The sequence below is a fragment of the Periplaneta americana genome, chromosome 11, assembly GCF_040183065.1.
Source record: "Periplaneta americana isolate PAMFEO1 chromosome 11, P.americana_PAMFEO1_priV1, whole genome shotgun sequence".
Taxonomy (NCBI): Eukaryota; Metazoa; Arthropoda; class Insecta; order Blattodea; family Blattidae; genus Periplaneta; species Periplaneta americana.
This window is the reverse complement of record NC_091127.1, coordinates 177224002-177236773: the sequence shown is the minus strand read 5'-3', so window position 1 is coordinate 177236773 and position 12772 is coordinate 177224002. Positions and strand designations below refer to the sequence as shown.

General features: G+C 35.3%; 2 protein-coding genes across 4 annotated transcripts in view; one reads left to right on the top strand and one right to left on the bottom strand.

Annotated features, from left to right (window-relative positions):
• LOC138709638 (facilitated trehalose transporter Tret1-2 homolog) overlaps positions 1-12772 on the bottom strand; it is a 614214-nt gene that overhangs the window by 108350 nt on the left and 493092 nt on the right. The gene's annotated exons all lie outside the window — the stretch shown is intronic.
• The window catches only part of LOC138708578 (ionotropic receptor 75a-like), a 28896-nt gene continuing 22014 nt past the window's right edge, over positions 5891-12772 (top strand). The window contains exons 1-3 of the mRNA XM_069838696.1: positions 5891-6019; positions 6489-6779; positions 7896-8020. Of these exons, the coding sequence (XP_069694797.1) occupies positions 5891-6019; positions 6489-6779; positions 7896-8020 (545 nt within the window). The remainder of the gene's footprint in view (positions 6020-6488; positions 6780-7895; positions 8021-12772) is intronic.

Sequence of the window (12772 nt, the reverse complement as noted above, 5' to 3'; positions counted from 1 at the left end):
TGGTGATAAGTTGTATTGATTTTATTTGAAAATGAGTAAAGATTGCTGATAATTGCAGTTAGAAACTTATCGAACTTGTACGATGTCACCCGTAGGCCTATTTATGATACACGGGATGAAAACTATAAAAACACGAAACTTAAAGAAGAAATCTGGAGACAAATATCAGATTATCTGAAAATAAATAGGGCTATATTTTATTTTCATGAGATTTAATAGTATTAATTAAACATTTGAAATAATGTATCTATATGTCTTAATAGTTTACATAATTTTAATCAGAACATAGCAAAGAATCCTCTATCATATCATGAATGGCAAAAAACTGTGGTCCATTCAACCTGAAATAACGCCTAAACCTATCATCATTCAAATCGAAACCAGTGTCCAAAACTCGCCCTTATTTTCGTAAGTTACAATGTCATTTTCAGATATGTCTGGCTTTAATTTCACGCCTACTTTTTCTTTTCATTAACAAAATATGTTAACGTAACTCCATTTCCTCACCATCTGAATACTCAGATTCAACATAGCGTTCGTACGTAATTTGTACTTACAGGTTATATATTTAAGTACGACAATATATGTAAATACATAACCTATAATATTTCCCCCAACGAGTGATCACTATAATATTAGAAAAATGCTTTCTGCATGAAGGCAGTGCATAGATGATCATAGCGAGGTGTGATCTGTGATAGCGAGAACTCGCCAAGTGTGTGGAGGAAGGCTCTTCGCCTCTTTCTCGCAACACATTTCTCGCTAGCGAAAACTCTTCAAGTGTGTTATGGGCCTTACACGATCAGAAAATTCTAGGTCAGATATCTTTGTACATAGCCGCAAGGATGTGACCAGAACATGTTCGTTCCGTGCAGGTCAACAGAAGTGATCAAGTGAAGATGAATATTACAAGACACCAAAGAATCGCACTGTGCCTTTCACTACTGTCGCTGGCCACAACGCAATGCTTCGAACAAGCATCGTGGAAGACAAGATTCATCGGAGACTTCTTCTCGTGGCATGGGATTCACGCCATTACAATCCAGGCTTGTCCTGCGACAGGTAAGCATGGCTCATAACTGAATACATTTAGAAGCGACAGGCAGAGAGCTTCTTACTTCATTTTACATTTCACAAATCAGCTTAATATTTAAAATTAGGTTATATTGTCGGACCATCGGATCTGTGCCCCTTCAGCGCTGTCGTCGTTCTTGAAAAAGTTAACGCCTGTACTCACTCCATTCCACCCGCTTTCCTCCCACCACGTCCAACAGCAGGCCACGAACCTTGCCGAATAGGGATGTTGCCAAACTTCCGTCAAACGGTATCATAAATAACTGGTCCTCCATGCTACAATATCATTTCCTTCAATCAAAATACATCTTGTATTTCTACAATTTTTAAACCTAAATCCCATGTCTCGAATCACTTTCCGTAGCGTTTCTCTCCAACCTTGGAAATTATTGCTTCTCTCGCAACCTTCAGTAATTTCTTCAATTGGAACTTCTTTCTGCGCGGTATAAAATTCTTCTTTCTTCTTAAAATATAGCCTACATCGGTTCACATCATCTACAAGAATTAAAAGTTCCCTTGGTCTGTTCTTCGCTGGTGATTCTAGCTTTTCATCTCCTGCACAGACTCCCTCTCTCCTCATTTTCTTTATTAGGCGCTATGACCTGCCTATATAAATTACATAACATATTGTATTAGTATTAGTTAAGTAAGTAGTTTCAATACGTAGTCAATTGGAATAAAATAAGCCTCACCAGTGATCGCAGCTGCTCTTTTTGTTGCCTTATTTATAGGTAAGAGATATTGACCTGTTTGTTTCTCTTCATCGCAAAACGCTATTACGTACTTGCTTAATAATATTTCTTTCGCCACTCCTTGCTACAGTATTCATGTTGAATTGACAACACTGGACTGCAAGTGCAAATAAACTGTCCCGCAAAAAGGCCAAAATTGTGAGTAGTGGGAGACAGAAAGGGAGAGAGATAGAAAAGAGAGAAATAGGAATGCAGGGAGAGAAATGAATTACCGAGGCTGAGTAGGAATTAGGATTCGGTTCGCATATCTTATGGGGGCACAGATCCGATGGTCCGACAATAACATGTTAAGCTTACAGTCTCTCCACCTTTTATTTTTTTGAGGTCCTCGATGTTTTAACGTTCTCGTGTGCTTTTTTTTTTTTTTTTTTTTTTTTTTTTTGCATTTTACGCTCTTTGCTCTTGTGATATGAGCATTTCATTTATTTTTCATAGCTACCCACATATTTATTTACCGAATTTTATACTAGTCTCTAAAATCTTGATTTCTTACAAGGTTTCTTTTTGTTTTACCTGTTGTTCTTTCATAGTACTTTCAATCCCTATTTTTCTCTTGTATAAGGGGACAGGATGTTATTTTTTGGTGAAAAATGAGTAAATTTTCAAAAAAAAAATTCTTTAAAACACTCTGTGAAATGCGTGGAATGCATAGCATAACATTTTGTGGGTATTTGTGCCCTTATCGGATGTTGAGTCGCCATTTTTAAACTTCCTGCGTTATGAATTTTTAAATTGTTGCCCACTTTTATTGTTGTTTCCGGTAAATTAAATTTCCAAAAAACATTTTTTTCTTTAAAATACTCTGTGATATGTGTGGAATGCATAGCATAACATTTTGTGGGTATTTGTGCCCTTATCGGATGTTGAGTCGCCATTTTTAAACTTCCTGCGTTACGGATTTTTAAATTGTTCGCCCACTTTTATTGTTGTTTCCGGTAAATTAAATTTTCAAAAAACACTTTTTTCTTTAAAATACTCTTTGATATGTGTGAAAGGCATTGCATAACATTTTGTGGGTATTTGTACCCTTATCGGATGTTGAGTCGCCATTTTTAAACTTCCTGCGTCACGGGTTTTTAAATTGTTCGCCCACTTTTATTGTTGTTTCCGGTAAATTAAATTTTCAAAAAACATTTTTTTTCTTTAAAATACTCTTTGATATGTGTGAAAGGCATTGCATAACATTTTGTGGGTATTTGTGCCCTTATCGGATGTTGAGACGTCATTTTTAAACTTTCTGCGCTATGGATTTATAAATCACATGCCCCCTTTTATCGGTTTCCAATAACTTCACTTTCTTTGCTACATTGCCAGACAAAAATGGATATAATTTCTGAACTATTAAAGATACATGCATGAAATTTAGAACATATATTCTTTAGACTATTAGGAAACGTTTCTCTGTAACAGAAGTTAATTGATTTCATTTTAAAAATATGTCCGTTGGTTTGCAAGAAAGGAAATCAGAAAATTGTTATTAAATTTTAATTGTTTATTTTACAAACATAGGGACTAATATCAAAATTCTGTTACAGGCAGTTTTTAGAACATCCTTTCGCAAATACATTGCAGAAAACTGTTTAGATATATCGGTTTTAGTACAATCCTGTATTGGGTACATTTTCTCAAATTCAGGCCCCCAAATAATTTTTTTCAAAATATTTATATTTGGGTGAGTTGCTACAGGTATGAGCTCTACATACAAAATATTAATATTTTACATCAAATAGGAAAAAAAGTTAAAAAAAAAATACCATCCTCTCCCCTTAAGTATGAAAGTTACTGAAGGTGTAAGGAGGAAAGCCATGAGCTCCACACCATTTCAAGTTAGAGTGATGGTAGAGAGTTGATCTAATCGTGTGCTTTTAAATTCCACTTCCATTTCATACTTAATTTGCGTATATCTAACGCTTCAAAGGAATATCTTTCGTAAACCACGGAATCGGGAAATATGCGTTTTCAGCTGATAAAAGCAAACATTTTATGTTTCAAGTCTTCCAGGTCAAAATATGGTAAGTTTAAACTCGCAAAACTTTGTGTATAGCCTACGCATACATGGATTTTCAATTAAATTAAATTCAATTTAGGACATTTTAAAACCTAAGAGGTTTTTAGCCTCATTCACGATATATCGTCATTCGTCTCTGTTCTCTGCATCTTCTTGTCGTCCTCCCATTGTACAAAGATTATCATATACTTGGTCCTGCCAACGGAGACGAGGTCCACCAAGAGGTCTCGTACATCTTGGAGAATAGTCAAAAGCTTTACGTAGAACAGAGTCTTCATCACGCCGTATAACGTGTCCAAGCCAACGTAGTCTTCGACTTTTTATTAAGGCTATTATGTCCGGATCTTTATAAATATCCCTTAGTTCTCTGTTGTTCAAAATTCTCCATGTATTATTTTCTTGAATGGGACCAAAAATCTTCCTCAAGATTTTGTTCTCAAAAGTAAAAAGGGATTTTGTTGTTTTTGTTTTGTTTTTTGTTTTTTTTTTGTTAATATTCAAGTTTCGCAGCAATAGAGGAGATTTGGTATAATTATTGTTTTATAGCATCTTAATTTTGATAATCTAGAAAGGAGTTTGGATTTGAGCATGGATTTATTGGAAATTAGTGTTTCCAAGATAAATTTTTAATTTTTCACTAAATTTTAATTTAATGTGTCCAAAGCTTGATAGTAAGTATGAAATTTTGAATTTAATATTCAAACCATATTTCAATGCAGAACTTTGAATGTAACATTCAAACCGGAGCTCGAGTGACTTTATTTTTAAATATAATAGTAGAAACAGCCTGGAAGTTCTGTGGTGTCTATGAGTCGGCAGACTAGTACACAGATCTCTGCACATGTTAAGAGTCGACACAAAACTGTTAGTATTGTTAAAATGTACAAGATCACTTTGATTATACAGACCTCTAGCCTTTGTAGGAATATATAGCAGGCTACGACAAGAGTTAGCATTTTAAAATGTGAAATAAGATCGAATTTATGTTTTGTTGACAGAAATAATATCGAAATTAAGCAACATTTTATACAAGAAATTAAAACTTTTATTCACCGTAAAATGCATGTACGGAATGGAATGAACTTAAATACTCGGTCACAATATGATAACACGCTAGAAATACCACTGCACACATCATCTCTTTATTCTTCATCTTTCACTGTTGCTACTTCTCGTCACTGGAATTCTCTGCCGCCTGAAGTCAAGGGCTGCCGAACTTTAATTTCCTTTAAATGTAAATTAGAAAAATGTCTTATGATGAGTTGCCAGACCTAACGCGTTGCAAATATTTAATGGAATGTGTTCCACTGTACTTTTTTCTTATTTTTATTGTGTAATCATGTAAATCGTGTTTATTTATCACCTAACACCAATATGTATCCCACTGTGTTGTTTTTTTTATTATTAATCTATTTTTTGTATACATTTTATTCAATTGTCGGTTTCTGGTTTAATTATGTAAATCCTACTTAATTGTAATCTAATACTAATATGTATACTAATGTGTTATTTTTATTTTTACTGTGCACATTTTTTTTATTGAATTATCGGCTTCTGTTTTTATGTGATTCGTATTTGATTCTAACTACATTAATATGTATTTCACTATGTTTATTTTTATTTTGTGAGGTAAATTTTTATGTAACAACTTCTTTTGATCTCATTATGTATCTTAATTGTATCAGTATGTAATTACTTAATTCCGATTCAGTTGTATGTTCAACTGTGTAAGCAAGTTTTAATCCTGGTTGAGTATAAGAGAAGGCCTTACGTCCTTAACTCTGCCAGGTTAATAAAGCCATTATTATTATTATTATTATTATTATTATTATTATTATTATTATTATTATTATTATTGTTTCTTCGAGTTTATAGTTTCTATACTTGTGGATGTTTTTCTTTTTGTTTAATTTTTAATTTACCAGTAGATATCGCCATATTTTTCTCCAATGACAAATGTATACAGTTGTATGTGGTAAGCCATATTAACTTCCAGAATTTATAAAACTACAATTATCCTCAATATTTAGATACACTACGATTTGTGAAGACGTTGATGTTGAGAAATTTCTGGTTGGTTCTGAAGAAGCATGTGGGAGTCGCTGGCTATTTATCAGAAAATCACTTCAAACTGGGAATATTCCTCGAATATGACTGTGATACCAGCAAGCAGGCATTTGCGGAGGTGAGTCAATAACAGAAACCCTCTACTGTGAGTAACTTGCCTTAATAAGCTAGAGAAATTGCCTAGAAACATTATTTATTCACTTGCAATTAACTACAAACTGCCGTTATCAGTCATAGCACTGGCGACGTGGAAGAGAAGGTCTGACGGCCTTAACGCCATCAGAATAAAATAATACATTTATTATTATTATTATTATTATTATTATTATTATTATCACTTGATAATTGGTATGATTTTAAAAAGAAAGTATTTCCTTTAAAAGAGAACAAATTTAATATACGCTCCAAAAACCCTACATAGGAAGGTAGGCAATATTTTTTTTCTTTCTCATATACACTGCAATTCTCAAACATACATTTTATTGGCTCTATTAACAATATGTCTATGACACAAAACACACTGATACGCCCTTCTGGCATTATGCTGTCTGACAAACATATTCTCAGTCGATTTATTTGTTTCATAGAAATCTACAACAAGTTATCTGCGCTCTGATTACCAGTGGCTTGTCTGGAGTCAAACCCATGCATTCGACAGTACGCATCCAGATTACAACTTCGATAGTGACGTCACATGGGCCACTCCTAATTTACACCAGGGTCGCGTTGCTCTCTTCGACGCCTACAAGATTGATCGCCTGATTGTGACTCCAGCGGGATACTGGGATTCGACCCGAGGAATTACACATCGTGTTAAAGACCAGAAGTACTCAAGTAGAAGTGATTTGCATGGCATTTCCTTCAAGGCGGGCATAGTGGTAATTATTACTTTCTGGTTCATGTTTTCTGTAAAGTAGATTCAGCTTGTTACGAAACCTTTAAATAAGCCTCGGAATGGGACTGATTCTCTGGAACTACCACAGCAAAGGAATAAGGTTTTGAGATATGCGTTTCCAATTCACTGTGGGCTAAAGCAAGGAGATGCACTATCACCTTTGCTTTTTAACTTTGCTCTAGAGTATGCCATTAGGAAAGTCCAGGATAACAGAGAGGGTTTGGAATTCAACGGGTTACATCAGCTGCTTGTCTATGCGGATGACGTGAATATGTTAGGAGAAAGTCCAAAAACGATTAGGGAAATCACGGGAATTTTACTTGAAGCAAGTAAAGACATAGGTTTGGAAGTAAATCCCGAAAAGACTAAGTATGTGATTATGTCTCGTGACGAGTATATTCTACGAAATGGAAATATAAAAATAGGAAATTTATCTTTTAAAGAGGTGGAAAAATTCAAATACCGGGGAGCAATAGTAACAAATATAAATGACACTCGGGAGGAAATTAAACACAGAATAAATATGGGAAATGCCTGTTATTATTCGATTGAGAAGCTTTTATCATCCAGTCTGTTGTCAAAAAATCTGAAAGTTAGAATTTATAAAACAGTTATATTACCGGTTGTTCTTTATGGTTGTGAAACTTGGACTCTCACTTTGAGAGAGGAACATAGGTTAGGGTGTTTGAGAATAAGGTGCTTAGGAAAATATTTTGAGCTACGAGGGATGAAGTTATAGGAGAATGGAGAAAGTTACACAACACAGAACTGCACGCATTGTATTCTTCACCTGACATAATTAGGAACATTAAATCCAGACGTTTGAGATGGGCAGGACGTGTAGCACGTATGGGTGAATCCAGAAATGCATATAGTGTTAGTTGTGCGGCCGGAGGGAAAAAGACCTTTGGGGAGGCCGAAGCGTAGATGGGAAGATAATAATAAAATGGATTTGAGGGAGGTGGGATATGATGATAGAGACTGGATTAATCTTGCTCAAGATAGGGATCAATGGCGGGCTTATGTGAGGGCGGCAATGAACCTCCGAGTTCGTTAAAAGCCAGTAAGTAAGTAAGTAAGTTTCACATTTCTTCCAAAGGTGAACGTCATGCCAGAGGACCACATTGAGGATCGTCTGGTTAGTCAAACTGACAGGTACACGGACTCCATGGCCCGCTACCATTACGCACTGTACACGCACCTGCGGGATTGGTTCAATTTCAAGTAAGTGATGGCGATACATCAGCGTTAGAGCACGTCGTACGTGACACAATAGTACGATATTATTCTTCTTGCCACTAATATGTCAATTTGTTATGCTTACAATTCAATTATTTTCTATTAGACTTTCTTATGCATCTTCATGACGTGGTCCTTGGAAGTATCCAAAACTTGTTCCACAGAATGTCAATTTGGATTCTTCCGAACAACAACTGAAATCAACTGTCCAAAACTGATAGCAGACCGGCTAAAATGGGAGGACTCATTCCTTCCAGACGATTGAGATGGGCAGGGCATGTAGCACGTATTGGCGAATCCAGAAATGCATATAGAGTGTTAGCTGGGAGGGTGGAGGGAAAAAGACCTTTGGGGAGGCCCAGATGTATTAATATTTATTTATTTAACCTGGTAGAGATAAAGCCGTCAGGCCTTCTCTGCCCCTCTACCAGGAGATTCCAACAATAATATGAAGAATAAAATTACAATTAGTATTAAATTTACAATTACAATTACAAATAAAATTACAATTAGTATTAAATTTACAATTACAGTTACAATAAAAATCAAAGTACGAAAAGATTACCTGACTAATTAAAGCTAGATAATTTATCACAGAAAAACAGAAAATATTTTATATTTACTCAATTACAAATTAAACCTGGAATAACAAAATTGTATAGTGATGAAATTACTGGATATTGAAATATTTTGTGATAGATTAAGGAAACTATTTACAAGAAATCAATTACTGACCAAGTGCCTAGTAAGTTTGCGTTTGAATTCAATTTTATTTCGACAGTCCCTGATGCTAGCAGGTAGCGAATTCCAGAGTCTTGGCAGGGCTATTGTGAAAGAGGATGAGTATGAGAAGGTGCGATGGGATGGTATTGTTAGTGTTGTTTCATGGCGAGAGCGTGTGTTCAGATTTTGGTGGGAAGAAAGGTAAGTGAAGCGAGACGACAGGTACGAAGGAATAGAAGAGTTCAAGATTTCTAAGAGAAGGAGAAGTGAATGTAAATTTCTTTTCTTATCTAGTTTAAGACAACCTATTGCTTCCAGGGATGGGGTAATATGGTCATATTTACGAACATTGCTTACAAAACGTATACACGTAGACGTAGATGGGAGGATAATACAAAAATGGATTTGAGGGAGGTGGGATATGATGGTAGAGACTGGATTAATCTTGCTGAGGATAGGGACCGATGGCGGGCTTATGTGAGGGCGGCAATGAATCTGCGGGTTCCTCAAAAGCCATAAGTAAATTCAGTTGAGAGAAATATTGCATCGTAGTTAACGCGGTTCCTATCAATATATTAATGACTGCATTCTTTGCACAAATTCCTTATTCTGTTTAATTCAACAACGGGTACTTGCGTTTGAATCCCCATCTAGGAGTGGCGCTCCGTAAATTTAGTTACCTTCGGTGCACAATAGGAGACGATCTACGTAACACCACATTATAATGGAGCAATGGTGGAATACTGATAGGAGAAAAGTGAGTACCGAGCATAGTCTCTGTCCACTACCTGGAGTCGCCGGAACTCGAACACGGAAAGTAAACGTTCTAGTCGCCTGCTAAAGGTACGCCATTTGCACAAATATTTAGCATGCACTGTGAGCGTCTATATTTCGTTTTGTCAAAGATATTCATAACTCTCTCGATTTTTTTCGTGAAGCGCAGGTTAGACTTTTTTCAGCTAACTCTAAATGACCATACAATGGAACTGGATTGGTCTGCGGTCAACCAGACATCAGCGTTCATCCAAGACAATATGCTGTATTGTATTTATTAACATTCCATGGTATTCATACATTGCTTACAGCTAGAATATGGAACAAGTCAAAAAACTTATGGGCTGTTCAAAACAACTTCCGATCTGACAAATGGCGCCTTTAGCATGTTACCATGGCAACCATTCAAATCAACCAATCACGAGAGAGGCGTAATCATGGAAACGGGACGGTGTTGCCGTGTCTATGTTTACAAGTTGCACGTGAATACCACGGCCCAGAGCTGAATACAGTGCCTGGAGTGACTTTGAGTTGGCTGGTTAGCGCGTGCTTTGTGTGAATTAAAAATATTATTTAATTAATCAACCTATATTATATTTGTATTCTATAATTTTGAAATATATATTAGTCCTACTTTTCACGTGCGATATTATTCTTCTATAGTGTTAATATTATATTATATAATTCCATTGCCGCTGTAATTATATTTTAGTTCCTATTTTATTTTACTTATATATTTATATTATTATTATTATTTATTTTAATATTATATCTGAACTGCGACCGAGCACGAGCGCTGCTCATTCGGTCTCAAATTTTGTTAATACTACTGTATCTTCTTTTTATATTGCTTGTATTATTTTATTTGTATTTCTCTTTGTTTGTTTTGTAATTATATTATATTTCTTTATTCTGTATATTTGAAATAAATAAATAAATAAATAGTAAGCGGTAAAAAAAAAAAAAAAAAAAAAAAAAAAAAAAAAAAAAAAAAAAATTGTATTATTGGTCTAGTGTACCGGTATCGATAATTATTTTGTTTCAATTATATTACACGTATTGTCTTCGTTGTCATTGGTGGAATGTATGGCTAGTGTGTGTTTTATAGTTTCTGCGAGAGTTTCTAAACAGGTGAATTGTGCAGTGTCGGAAGGAAGGAAAGGCAGGCGGAGAACAAAGAATATTATACAATGTGCCTCGTTAAAGAGTCAAGCGCGAGAGATGTTGTGTTATGTAAGAGAGTATTTTGAGAGGGAAAAAGATAATGGCGGACCTCTTTTACCTTTGGCGCAAGTCGCAATGAGAACTGCTGCTTGTGTTAAAATTAATAAGAGCATTGTTATCGATATTGGGAAAGAAAAGGGCCGTGCAGATTTTTAATCATAAATATTTTTACAGTTTACAATTTTTGAACGCCTTTCTAACAATATTAAATTGAAGAATACCGACACTCATAAAAGTAGACGTTTCGTATTAAATTTGAACCTGTTTTTACAGTTTACAGCCCTTTCGACGCTTTTCTAACGGTATTACATTGAAGAATACCAGTACTACTACTACTACTACTACTACTACTACTACTAATAATAATAATAATAATAATAATAATAATAATAATAATAATAATAATAATAGACTAATAAAAGTAATAATGTCCACAAATTTTAATGCCTAGTGTTCAACAAATTGCTTAGAAATGTATGTGTTCATGTCAGCCGTTCATTACTGCACTCTATCGGCAGCGCGCTCGCTTACACGAAAGATGGGCAACATGACAACACTGCTCCCCCTTCTCTGTAAACTGTCAAGTCGGAAGTAGTTTTGTTCAAGGTATAATACTATTATAACATTTTAATTTATAGTCACAGTCTAGATGAAATATATACAGAAGAGGTTTACAGTATAGTCTACTAGTACAACACAAAGTTTTAGTATCAATTTCATGAAGCGTTATTGAATGTAATGAATTCACCTACAGAATAGAAGGCGTGAGAAATTATTGACAACAGCATCAAAGCTCAAAACGTAGCGCCATGTTTCATGTAGGCATTATCGCGTAGCATGTCGATCACCTGTAAGGTGACTACGCGCTACACACATCTGTCGGAGAAATTGCCGCGACAGCACGGCGAAAATTAAAAGACGGCCACATACAGATCTCTGCCACTGTGCGGCGAGGGACAAAAGGGTAAAGTTGAGCGCACAACTAAAATATTTAATGGTTACTGACCGGCAGAGAGGTAATCAAACAGTACAATTTCGAACCGTTAAGAGTAACTCTTATACAGCCATAAGCTTTGAGGTAAATGTATTTATCGTTTAATTTAGCCATATTAGGAAAATTAGCCAAAGCTACACTACACATTAGAAATTGAAAACAACAAATCCATAAATTTTCTACACATCACAATAACAAAAGTAGACAACAAACACACATTAAAAGTATACAGAAAACCCACACCAACAACAACACACATACACAACACATCCAACCACTCCACACAACACAAACAAGCTGCATTCCGAACAATGGTACACAGACTACTCAACATATCAATGAACCAACAGGATTACAACGAAGAACTAAACATAATCATATACATAGCACAAGAAAACGGATACAACCCCAACATAATAGACAACATAATACGTAAGACGAAACATAATCACAAAAAACATAAGAATACAACACAAACACAAGAACACAAAAAATACATCACACTAACATACGAAAACAAAAACACACAAAATTGCAACCTCATTCAAGAAATTAAATAACAACATCGCATACAGAACAAATAACACTCTACAAAAACATCTCAACACACAAACAACACAAACAATAACTTCTACATAGGACAGACAGGCAGATCGTTTCAAACACGTTACAAAGAACACATCACAGCCATAACAAAATTACAAAACACCTCCACATATGCAGAACACATCACAAATGCTAACCACACCTACAGAGACATCAACACAGACATGGAAATACTACACATCCAACCAAAAAGCCGGAAACTAAACACACTAGAACAATATGAAATATACAGACACACAAAAACACACCCCAACGAAATTCTCAACACACAACTCAACTTCAAAATACACACACTCTTTGACTCTACACTATACCACAGGAACACACCCTCACAGGAAACAGAACAAGTGGCGCCAAGACCAACAACGACCAGATCTGAAGATGACCCATAAATAGGTCGAAACATGTAAATGAGG